The 12,821-nt window shown below is 42.5% G+C and overlaps 1 protein-coding gene across 1 annotated transcript in view; it reads right to left on the minus strand.

The window, feature by feature from the left end:
• The window catches only part of RTN1 (reticulon 1), a 220,497-nt gene that overhangs the window by 94,586 nt on the left and 113,090 nt on the right, over positions 1 to 12,821 (minus strand). The window contains exon 2 of the mRNA XM_045070127.1: positions 2,844 to 3,617. Within this exon, the coding sequence (XP_044926062.1) occupies positions 2,844 to 3,617 (774 nt within the window). The remainder of the gene's footprint in view (positions 1 to 2,843; positions 3,618 to 12,821) is intronic.

Consider the following 12,821-nt stretch of genomic DNA (forward strand, 5'->3'; position numbering starts at 1 on the left):
ACTGTCCTTTCTGAGGCTAACACCTCAAAGAACATCCATGACCGCCATAATGTAGTGCTAGGCATTGTGTCAGAAACAATATGGTGCCAGTGGGTCAATGGTCTGGCATGTGTCAGGACACTGAGCACATTTTCTTAAAGTGCTTCACTTGTATTTCAGGACTGATTTGGGCTGAGAAGAAACTTTCAATATGTAAGCTGTAAGAATTTTCGCCTCTGAACCTCAGAGTATATTATTTAACATGATGAAAATAGTTCAGCACTTTGGAGAAAATTACAAAATGGAATAATTTATTGGAATTGAAGGAAATACTTTAGATTCTTTGTTTAAGCTTCAGGGTCTGTGGCTAAAATTGTTATAAATGAGAACTTCTTCTGATTCATAATTCACATAATTAGAATTACTAGAATTAGATAGATAATTAGAATTATTATTATTATTATCAGAGTGTCACATGGCCAGAGTGCCAGGGGATCACAAGATGGGGAGGGAGCTGGGTAACCTCTTAGGATAGAAAGAACAAGGAGAAAGGCCTTAGTGACGAGGTAATTTCTCCTAACTTTCCTGTTAATTATATTCTTATATGTTGTCATTTGACTCAGGTATTATGATGTGAAGCATGTGTGCAGAGAGGAGCTGAACATGGGAGAGAACTATGTACTGGATCTGGGGACTTTTTCTTTCTTGAACAAACTTTGCTTAGAATGTTTATTTGGAGCAACTGCAGAAAAAAGCCATTGCCCTAATCCAATGCTGTCAAGTGTACAACCCAAGGTCATAAAACTCCAAGATCATGTCAGCCAGATCTGTCTTTGTCTTATCTTGAAGCTGCTCCAAAACCTCAATGGGCTATGGCTACTGAGAAAAAAAAAAAGGAAATTTCTTAATAATCCCTAAACTCTGAATCACAGCAAGTCTTTTTCATCAGGTCTGCAAACTTAATGTTTACATGAGGCATGTGCCATGTAAACGGACCTGTATGTGCTAGGACATTTTCCCTCTTCCTGAAGTTCTTCTAAAACAACCACCAGACAACCCCATAGCTTGAGAAAACACAGCTGATAATAGAGCTTACCTCTTCAGAGTATCGGTATCTTTATATCATTGAATAACAGAACGGTTTTATGATGTATTATCACAAAGACCATAAGGAGGCTTCAGGACTCAGATATGTTGCTACTTCATGTCATAATCTGAGATAAGTCACATCTAATCCATTTGGGGCCTCAGTTTCCTTATTTGTTGTCACTACTGACAACATTGCTTGTTGTCACTACTGACAACAATTTACATTGCATGGAAATTCATTGTGGACTCATCCCTCCATCTCTTGAACCTCCTTGGACTGGAAGGCCCTCCTGCCCCTCCTCTTCACCTGTATATTTCCTCCTGCTTTATTCACCTGGGAGCTGCTGGACTCCCAATGCTCCTCAGCACTCTATGTTTCCCTTTCTCAGAATACAAATCACACTGGGGTATGATGGTCATCTGTTCCACTGGAAGGCAGAAACTGTTTTTGTTTGTTCGTTTTTTCAGTCCTGGCCTCACCAGTACCTAGGAGAGTGTCTGACCAAAAGAATGTATGTAGAACATGTTTGTTGAGAGAATGAATGAATTTGAAAAGCAGGGTCATGGTACAGTGGATCTTTAAGACCCTTGGAGCTTTTATAGTTGAATGAGTCTGAGGTCAGGCTGGGGAAAAGGGGATTGATGCTAAAATCTTTAGGGAAACAAGACTGGAGGCACTTCCTCTAAGTCGTCTCTGACACCTGGACCTACTGCATTATGAGGATTTAGAGCCCTCACTCCTAATAGGCTTTGGCTCTGTTTTAAGACTTCAGTAAAAGCTCTTGCACCTGACTACTGAAAATTATTTTTTGTAAATCAGAAAGGTTTGCAAATCACTTTTGAGTAGGGTAAGAATGCCAGCCACTAGAGGCAGGGCAAGATCCAAGGACCTCTCATCCTCTCCATTCTGACACCTCATGAACACTGAAAGGCTTCCTTTTTACCACCACGGATGGGGTGGTACAGGGTGGGCTGGGGACACTCCTGCTACCACTCTGGCCCATGACCTGGCTACAGGAGACCCCTTTAAGTTTGAGAGGATATAAATGAGTATGGTTTAACACCCTGCCTTGGGTCACAGTAGGACAATTTTCAAGTTGACAAAGATCAGAGCTTAGTGAATTCTGAAATTTTCTATTCTAATCAAATAAATCCTCTAAGTTAAAAAAAATAAAACTATATGGAGAACTTAAAGTTAAAAGACAAAAATGACCCCGCTGAGGTTGAAGGAAAAGTATTCTTTTTTTTTTGGTTTCCTCTCACTGCCCATGTCCACCTAAAGTCCCTGAAGTGTACTCCTACCCCCATTCACTGTACAAACTTGGAGCTGGGACAAGGAATGTGCCATGCCCTATCCCTGGTGACCCAGCTGGTCTGGGGAGGACAGGCATGGTGCTCTCTCTGTGATGCCTCCGGGGTCCCGGAAATCCAGTGGGAAGCTAACTAGAAGCAGAGTAGCACCTGCCTCTCTGCTCTGAATGATGGAGCCCCATGAGGCTTTTCCTGTTCCAGTGTGTCATCCTTATCTCTCCCCTCAAATGAAGAAAGAAACACTTTATGAGACAAATCTGATAGGACTTCCAGCGAAATCCCAGTTCTCAACCTTTGTACCATGGGCACAGGACTGAAAAAAAAAGTATGTTAATTCAATCCAGTTAAACTGAGCCTTAAAGGGACCCTATAGTAAAATATTTTGAATACAGATTCACATTCCTTTAATATTCATATCTCCATATCCTGCATTTTCCCAAGGCTGGGAACACTAGTTCCCTTACCTGTCCCGGAAGATGGGGGCGTGACGGATCCCGGGCTGTCATCTTCAGGCTCTGAGACGGTGACTGTGGGGACTGTGTCAGGACTTGGTTTCAGACAGACATCTTGCTTCTCAGGGGTCTTCTCTTGGGCCGCAGTTTCAACAGAAGGCTCGATTTCAGTCAGTGTGATTTTGACAGGGGCAGTGATCAGAGGAGCACTGTGCTGTTCTTCAGAGAGATCATCTATATATGGTGCAAATGTTGACTCTTCAAATAAATGGTCCTTGAGAATTTTTCCCTCCACAGGAACTGGTTTCTCAGGTTCATGGGCCTCTTCAGATTTTGTTGAGATACCAAAGTCCTTATTCTTAAAGTCCGAGCCTTTCTCTTCCAACGTGGGATGACATTGCTCCCGATGTTTCACCTCCTCTGGCCTGGTTATGTCAATGTATTTATAGGCTTCTGCTTTCATCTGGTCCAGGGGGTCTGCTAAGATCTTGTTCACTTCGGTGCACTCTGCAGGAGTCATCTCAATTCCAGAATCAGAACTAAATAAGCCACGAGGCTCTGTCCCAGGCACGTCTGGTAAGGAGGGCCCGGGGGTACTCAACTCCTCAGGGCTCTCAGAAGTGTTGACTTGGTCATTTTCCTTCTGAAGAATTCCTGTGAAATATGTAGAATCCTCCTGAGGTGGGTAACAGATGTTGGAAATCAGAGATGTGTAACACGATCCTTCCCCATCTTTTGATGCTGCTGAAAAGGTGTGCTCCATGGCACTGGAGACATCTGCCGCACCTAGGAATCAAGACAGCAGCAGACAGTGAGTGGGCGTCTGTCTTCGGTTCGCTCGCCTGTCTAACCACCCCCTCCCCCCACCCCACCCCGCGTCCTGTGAAGACATTGTGTCCTTCCCCCTGAAGCCCTTGGAGTTCCCTTGGCACACACTCAAGTTCATTATCCTTGTCTCTCCCCCAGCCCATGGAACTGGTGTTTTCCTGGGGGCAGAGCACACAGGTCCACATGAGCTGCCACACCCAGAATAGTTGGGGACATGTCTCAGCGGAGGGGAAAGCTGATGTTTCAAAATCTACTATCTCAGTATACAGTGACATGGTCCTTCTTGGTATTACTCAGTAGAAGCCTTCTTTGTATCTCAAGTATTAATGACTCTTTAAATATAGCTGGAAATGTAGGCTAATTCAGGTTTGTAGATGCAACAATTGGATGGCTGAGTAGGGAGAGGGGTTCGTCTTGGAGACTCAGAGAGCAGGGAAAGGCCTCAAGAGACCCTCTGGCCTGGCCCTTTCAGTCAGGGATACCTGGTTCACCCAGACAGGTGCTGTCTCTTCTCTTTTTAAAGGTTCTCAGAAAAAGGGACTCCTAGTTTTCCCATGGCCTCATCCCAAAGTAGTATCACCTTAATAAGCACTTCCTTATTTCTTCAGTTTTCTCCTCATTTTGTTTCCCTCCTCATTCACCCACCTACTACCCATTTTCTACCATCCAGTAATATCCAAAATGACCCACTGGGAATTTCTTGTTCCACTGGTAGTGCTAAGGGCAAAACAAGTTTCTGAAGTTTGAGTCTATGCAATGTTTTCACCTGGCCTTTATTCTACTCATAAAACAGCCAAAAAATTCACTAATAACAAGCAGAAGAGGGAAACCCTCTATAATTTTTTTTTAAAGATTTTATTTATTTATGAGAGAGAGCGAGAGCGAGCACAGGCAGACAGAGTGGAAGGCAGAGTCAGAGGGAGAAGCAGGCTCTCCGCGGAGCAAGGAGCCCGATGTGGGACTCGATCCTAGGACGCTGGGATCATGACCTGAGCCGAAGGCAGCTGCTTAACCAACTGAGCCACCCAGGTGTCCCTATAATTTTTTTTTAATAAAATGCTGCCAAAGAAGAAGAAATCTAACTTTTATTGAGGCCTAATCTTGTGTTAAGCAATGGAATTTTACCTAATTCTCACAACTCTTTTACAAAGTAAACCCCGCACTCTCAAAACATTGTACACACACACAAACACACACAAAGCCCTTAGGACACACGCAAAGAATATTCCAAGGCATCAATCCAGAAATGTAAAAAAAGTAGTAGCAGTAATATAATAATATTAATAGCTAATATCGGCATGTTTGCCATGTGTTAGAGAACATTCCAAGCTTTTAATTAATATTTATCCATTTTATCATCAAAGCAATCCGAGAAGATGGGTATTATTATTAGCCACATTTTACAGACAAGGAAATCCCAGCCAGCATTCAAACCCAAGAAGTCTCAAAGTCAGGAAACATTCTCTAACACCCTCTGCACCTCCTTAAATCAGTTTGGGAAGGTTTTTTTTAAAGTAATTTTAAATCAGTTTTATTACAAATAAGCTCGAATTTTGTGTTCTCTCTTCTTGGTGGCTCAAGTCACTGGTCTTCTATGGGGAATGGAAAAGCATATCACGTCTAGTCCCTCCCACCCTGGCATCTGCTGTTTTCCTTCCCTGGAGTTCTCTTCTCCCAGACACCCACCTACCTCCCCCCTTCACCACCAAGTCTGCTCAACTGTCACCTTCTTAAGGAGGGTGACCCCAACCATTCTCTCTCCAATTGTAACCAGCCCTCCCCTTCCTACTCCCTGGCAATCCTGTGTGCACCTATTCTTCTCTCTACCTTTTCTTTTTCCCACAACACTTGTCTCCTTCTAAAATACCACTTACTTAACCTATTTATTATCTATTTCTTCATTGTTGAGGTTTGTCCTATGAGGGTAGGAATATAAACATTTTGTTCACTGAGGCAGTCCAAAACCTAGAACGGGGCCTGGCACCCAGTAAGTGTTCAAATACTTGCCAAATAAAAGGTATTTTGAAGTTTAGAACAAAACACAGATAACAGGATTGTGAGAAGATATGTTGGAATTACTTTAAAGCTTCTTTCCCACAGGGGCTCTGTCCACACGTAGATCTCACTGGAGGCAGGGGAATCAATCCTGAGATATTTCTCTATACGCATCTGGACGTGGGGATTCTCTAGCACAATTCTCTGGACACACTTCCATGTGTTAGTAAGCAAGTATTCACCAAAAAGTAAGGAGGGTCTTGCCCAAGGCTATAAAGAGCCTGGGGGGGAAGGGGGATGGGGAAGAGGATCTCTCTGGGAGAATACACAGTAGGTGGTTTCCAGGCCTGTGGCACAGTTATTATCACTCAGCCCCCACTTGGTGCTTCCACTGCAGGGACCACCTCAGGGCTCTGGGCCCATATGGCCTCTTCCTGGCTCATCATCCAGTCTCCTGCCTTCAGTTCTCAGACTGCATACACTGTCCACTACTCAGCCACTGGCCCCAGGGCTCTGCCCTGCCTCCCCGGAAAATCCTTCAGTTCTGCAGCCAGGCATCTGAGATGATAAGAGGGCCACATGGCTTCACTCACAGCCCTGTCCCTGCTACTCCTCTCACTGACCTTCCACTCCGGGCACACCAAGCCCTTCCCAATCTCACACGCACTCCGCAGGCTTTTCTAGACCTGCCTTCCCCTCGCCAATTTAAACTCTAAGCTCTGGGTAGGTTTAAAAAATCCATCACATCACCATCGCTTTATCCTTCCAATCTTCACAACCAAATCTCTGCCTTTTAACTTCAAACCTTTACAGATAAGTAGCGCTTTTTTTTTTTATAAAGATTTTATTTATTTATTTAACACACAGAGAGAGATCACAAGTAGGTAGAGAGGCAGGCAGGCTCCCTGCTGAGCAGAAAGCCCAACTCGGGGCTCGATCCCAGGACCCTGGGATCATGACCTGAGCCGAAGGCAGAGGCTTTAATCCACTGAGCCACCCAGGCGCCCCAACAGATAAGTAGCTTTAAATGCTTCCTCCTCCATGATGAATTTGCTGACCATACCTGTCTGGACCTGACTCCCTTTTTGTCCTCCCTGCTCTTTCCTGTCGCAGCTAATTTACTCTGTCCAGGTGATGTGGCCATGTTATCTTCTACTAACCTATCACCTTTTGGAGTTTGGGCTCATGTCTAACACACTATATTGCTCACAGTAGGCACCTGATACAAAATGAATAGACGAATGAATGGACCCATCCATCAAGGAGCAGACTTACTCTATGCAGCTACTGAAAACGAGCACTAACTGATGCGACTTACAAAGCGGGTGTTTCTAATCTATGATTATGAAAGGACATAATCTATGATTATGAAAGGACAGTCTAGATTTAGAGTTATTCAACAAGGGGGTGGGACCGCATCTCAGGAAGGAGAGTGTTTTGATCCCTTGGGCGCTCAGAGAGGGGCCCAGCATCTGTCTAGGCAGGAATAAGCATTTGCTGGGAGATTGGCTGAGATAACTGCAGAAGTCCCCTTCAAATTGCTGGGATTTTGACATTGATTGGCTGCTCCCACAGTCAGACAAAACCCCCTTTACTTCTCCCTTACCAGTAAAAGAGAATCAATATAATTTTCCCTGAGGTGATACCACAAAGAATAGAGGCTTCTATTGTGTAGAGATAACTAAAGGAATAAAATCGAGAGCCAATTTACATTATTTGTGAGTCAACAGTTAGGAAGAACTCTCACTTCTGAAATTTTTATCCTATCAGTGCTGATCTTGTTCAAAGAGCCCAGCACAAAATTGGAAGGGCCATTTTGCCATACTCTGCAAATATCACCAACTTACAGGAAGAAGAACAAAGTCATGGGATGCCTGGGTGGCTCAGATGGTTATGTCTCTGGTTATGACTTCTGATTTTGGCTCAGATCATGTCTCAGGGTCATGAGATCAAGCCCCATGACCAGATCTGTGCACCCCGTGTGGAGTCTGTTTCAGTTTCTCTCTCCCTCTGCCCTCCTCTGCCCACCCCTCATGCCTGCTCTCTAAATAAATAAATAAAATCTTAAAATGAAGAAGGAGAAAAAGAAAGAGAAGAAGAAGGAAAAAAAGAAGAAAGTCATTGTATAAACCACATATTTTGGATGGGACCATGTCAGGGCTCTTGTAAAAGCAACAAATAATGTCCCATTTTCTTAAACTGAGCTAAATACCCTCAAAGTTTCTCTAGGTTATAACTGACTGAAATGTGTATACATTATTTAGTGCCTATCAGATAGAATTCATAAAAACAGAAAGTCCTTCTATCCAGTAAATTATGTGAGAGCAGAGTCCTGTGGGACTGTTAGAACAGAGAAGCTGAGCTGAGCCTCAGGGCTCAGGAAAGCCAATTAATTCTTGTCAGGGCGTCCTGCAGAGTTGGCAGATGTAAGAACTGAGGCAGGGAGCAAAAGCCATTTGCCCCAGGTTGGAACCAATATTGTTATATTGTTAAATATAAATCCACCAAATAAAAGTGATTTCCTTGCCTGGGCTAGAAATGACTTCTTTCTTTATATAACCAAAGATTCCTTTGGAACGTCTGACTTCCTCATTCTCTCTAGCTGTTTCCTTGGTCATCTAGAAGTCTGATTTGATTTACAACGAGAGTCAGTGTGTGGACCCATGGATGCTGCCTAGGGAGGCAGAGGGACTGCAGGGGACAGCAAATTCAGTTACCTGGATGCATTTAAAATGGGATTGAACTTTAAATTTTCAACTTGCAAGTAACTTTTCAGGAATGTACTTACAATAAAAAACTGAAGGATTCCTGCACCTGTAATTCTAGCCGAAAGCTAAGTGGTAGAATGGAAACAAGCTAAAACTGCTGTTCTTTGGAGCACATGTGTGGATAAAATCAGGCTCTTGTACCCACCCATGTTCAAGGTCAGAAGTACTAATCATGAGCTAGACAAATTCAATAATTCCACAAAGGGTGGGTGTTTTATTTTATATCTTTAATTCTCTGGCAGTATTGAGGAATGAGATGGTAAAGATGACTTGCAGAAGATGCTCTTACATTTCCCAAGGAAAGTTTCAAGCCTCAAATCCTTTAGTTCTTAAATTCTGACCCACCCTCACAGAATTGAGCTCCTTGGATTGGTGACCTAGAGCCTGGTTTTATATTCTGCTCTACCATTGTCAGTTGGGAGACTGTGGAAGCCTGTCTGTGCATAAGTTTACTCATTCTGAAAATGGGGGCAGGAGTGGTTCTTCTATTGGTTTGCTACAAGGATTAAATGATGTAATGCTTACTCAGCTCTTTACCTGGCACATAGTATGCCCTCAATAAGGAGAGCTATAGATTTTATTATTACTTCCATTTTTCAAAGAGGATACCAACCATTTGTAACACATTCTTACCTATCTATTAGTTTAGGACTTTGTCCATAAGGAGGTGTGATTGGGGCATTTTGGGCCACAAGTTACACCTAGCCAGACCACACACCGGTTACTCTCTTGGGTCTGCCTTGGATGCTAGAATCCCCAGAGAGCAAGGCCATGGCTGTCTGTGCAGCCTCATGAGCAGGTGGTTGTTCCTGGAGTATTATCTAGTGATGCAACAAACATAGATTCCCACATGGACATGGTGATGACTGACCTGAACCTGAAAAGTTGAAATTTACCAAGACAACAGACAGAAAAGGAACAGACATATTCAGAATCCATGGATGAGCTTTTCCTTGCAGATAGAGCCCATTCCGACTCCTCAGGGAAACGAGAAGGGGTCTAGGGTATAAGATGATACTTTATATCTCAATAAAGCCCTTCATACTGCTTTGAAATGGAAAGAGAAAATGCCAGAAAGAAAGACTAATTATACCAAAAGGTTACTCTGCACAGAGGTACATATGCTCCATTAGAGAAATCTGGTTTACCCTTCCCCCAAGATTAAAAACAAAACAAAACAGAAAACATCAATTATTATTTGAATAGAGTCAATAATTACAGATATAGGGAACATTAGTCCAATTAAATTGAGAAATATATTTTTAAAAGGGGGGGTGACAAAAAAAAAAAAGCTGGAACATCAGTGGCGGTTGGGAGAGAAATACTCATTAAAATTCAAGAATTAGAGGCCAGAAGCAGTGACCCAGAATGAATCTGCATTCATTTTCCCCACAATCGTTTACCCGTAGGCTGCCCATGTGATGGATGGCTGTAGCCTACACAGAGTTTAGGCTGTGAGGCTTTTTCCCTGAAACTCCTACTCATCTTTCTGAGTGCTGAGATATCAGCAGGTGCACAGTATAGCGGCTGTGACACACTTGACAACAGAGCCATTTATGAGGGATGAATATACCAGGGCCTCTCTGTCACCCAGAAAACATTCTCCTTCTGAAATTAAGTGGTCTGTGATTTAACATGAAAAATGGGTGTTGAAAAATCCAGGTATACCCATTCTTTAAAATGTTATCTATGTGATTAGTTAATAATGTTGAAAGGCAGAAAAAAAAGAAAGAGAAAGAAAGAAAAATGAGCCTGCGTTCTCTAAGCAAAAGACTCGAAGCCAAAGCTGATGGCAAGTTTGGGGGATTAAGAAGATAAGTAACTACTCTTTCTTTCCCCAATTTCCTGCCTTATTTAAAGCTTGCCTGTCAGGATAATAGATTTAGCTGTTGAGATTGCAAAATTCATGTTTAATAAAAAATGATTCAGCAAGCTTTTGGGTCTTTTGTGGGTGAAAAGCCAGGACTTGCACAGCCTTTACTTTAGCAGAAAATTCTGTTAGAGGAAAGAATTCTTACTTTAACAGAAAATTCTATTAGAGGAAAAAACCTTGCCTGGCAGACAAACCACTGTCTAAGTTTCTCTGACAGTTCTCAGCATTGCCTTGGAAAGCACAAAGCTGCAGAGCACTGAGATGGAATGCGAGTGGGAATTCTGATGAGCTTGGAAGTATGGGATATAGTTTGCCTGCTGTCCAAAGGTGAAAATATGATTCTATGACCTTCTTTGGGGGATAATCATTTATGGGAGGAAAGGGGAGGTAAATATTTGGAATTTACTTAGATCTTAAGAAAAAGTCCTTCGAATCCTATATAGACTTCCCATTGCCTTTTTAAACAGCTTTACTGATTATGTGAATTATATTCACAAACAATAAAATTCCCTCGTAAAGTATAGAGTCCAGTAGTTTTTGTATATTCAGAGTTATACAACCATCATCGCTATCTAATGTACCTCCCTAATTCGGATACATTCTACTCTGAGGCTTTCAATACAGAGAAACCTCTCAGTTACCCCAGTTACCCCGGCCATCCAAAGAATTACCTTTGGGACATAAACAAGAGCCATCCCATCCTATTTATCATTTGTTGATAGAACACTGCTCTCTGATTTCCAAAGAGGAAAATAACTGGTTTTGGTCACATGACTTCAATGCTATATATACATGAATAGTAGGGAAAAAAAGATATACTATAAATTTGTTTGTATGTTATTGGTCCGTTTGCTCCCTCCCCACATAGAATTATCTAGTTAATCCCCATAGCTCCCTTTACATGATCTTTCTCCCTTACTTCCCATTCCATGGCTACCTTCTCAGCTGGACTCTAACCACCTTCCCCTTGAATGACTGATAGGTTCCAAGCATCTGGCTTCCAGCTTCACTGCTTGTGTGTACCACTCTGCACACGGCTACCTTATTCCTCTCCCTAAAACACTACATTCACATGTCACTTCTCTACTCGAAAGTCTCTGATGGCTGTCTCTACCCATGCTTTTGCTTAGAACTCAGGATCCTCTTCAATGAGGTCCCAGTCTGCCTTTATGGTTTTATATCTGAGCCTGTTCAGGAAACACATTTAATCAAGCCCACAAACATGAGGTTTTCAACTTCTATAACCCTTACTCAAGCCCTTCCCTTCAACTTAAGGGGTCGTTTACTCCTCCCCAAATCCAAATAAAGTCACGGAAGATGTCTCATCTACTCTAGGAAGTCTCCCCTTACCTCTCCACTTCTCAGTGCATTCTCCCTCATCCCCGCTCCAAGGGCCATGACCATTTCTTTAGGGCTCATTGGCTTTTCTGCCTTGTTGTCAGCTCTTTTTCTGTATACTTGTGGAAACCTGTGTCTTATACTTCTTCATATCCCTGAGTTGCTAGCACTGTGCTTTACACATAGTACATACTCAGTACTTACTAACTGGATGACTACCTCCATATTACCATCTGACTGAGTCACATACAAGAGCATTTAGAATGAGCTTTTAATGTATTTAATCCAATTTAAAAAATTTACTGAACACTTAACCATTGCAAAGCACTGGAATGAAGAACATTCCTATGCTCATGTAGGCTTAGCAACCTGCTGTATCACAAACATTCACCATGAAGCCATTGTTTGTAAATAGGAATTCAGGTCCCCTGGCTGCTTATGGCAATGAGACTTGAGGGGATCATAACTAGAGCAGTGAGGTCTCATATGGAGCCCGGCCATTTAATATATTCTGATTCATCTTTCTGGTCAGTCATGGTGTTATCAGAAAAAAAATAAAGAAGGAACAAAATAGTTTTTTGAGGGGTGACTGGGTGGCTCAGTCAGTTAAGTGACTCTTGATTTCAGCTCAGGGTCATGAGATCAAGCAACTCCCCACCCCCAATCTTTGGGTTCCATGCTTAGCAGGGAGTCTGCTTAAGATTCTCTCTCTCCCTCTCCCTCTGACCCCCCAACCTTGCAAGTACTCTCTCTCTAAAAAATAAAAAGCGGCGGGGGGATGAGGGTCGGCGGTGGTGGTAGTTCCTTTGAGGTCATCTAATCCCAGAATCTCATTCACGAGATTAAGATCGACTATTTCCCAACTTTAGTTTGAATATTTGCATTGATGGTATCTCACTGCTTGCTTTGCAAACCTAGTTATTAGTAAGTGTTATAGTCAAGATCCTATGCCCTGGGGTGAAATTCAGGACTTTGAATACTAACTCCAACATTTGCTGGCTGTGTGAACGCGGGCAGATTTCCTAATGCCTTTGTGCTTCAGTTTCATCTATTAACAATAATTACCACCTCCTAGGATTTTTACAAAGACTAAATGAGATATTGGAATCAAAGTGCTAAGCATCATGCTGATACATATGAAGGACTCATTATTGTTTTTAAAATTTAACTTAAATATACCTCCCTATT

The sequence above is a fragment of the Mustela putorius genome, unplaced genomic scaffold, assembly GCF_011764305.1.
Source record: "Mustela putorius furo isolate JIRA1106 unplaced genomic scaffold, ASM1176430v1.1 tig00000129_pilon_pilon_pilon, whole genome shotgun sequence".
In the NCBI taxonomy this organism is placed as follows: domain Eukaryota; kingdom Metazoa; phylum Chordata; class Mammalia; order Carnivora; family Mustelidae; genus Mustela; species Mustela putorius.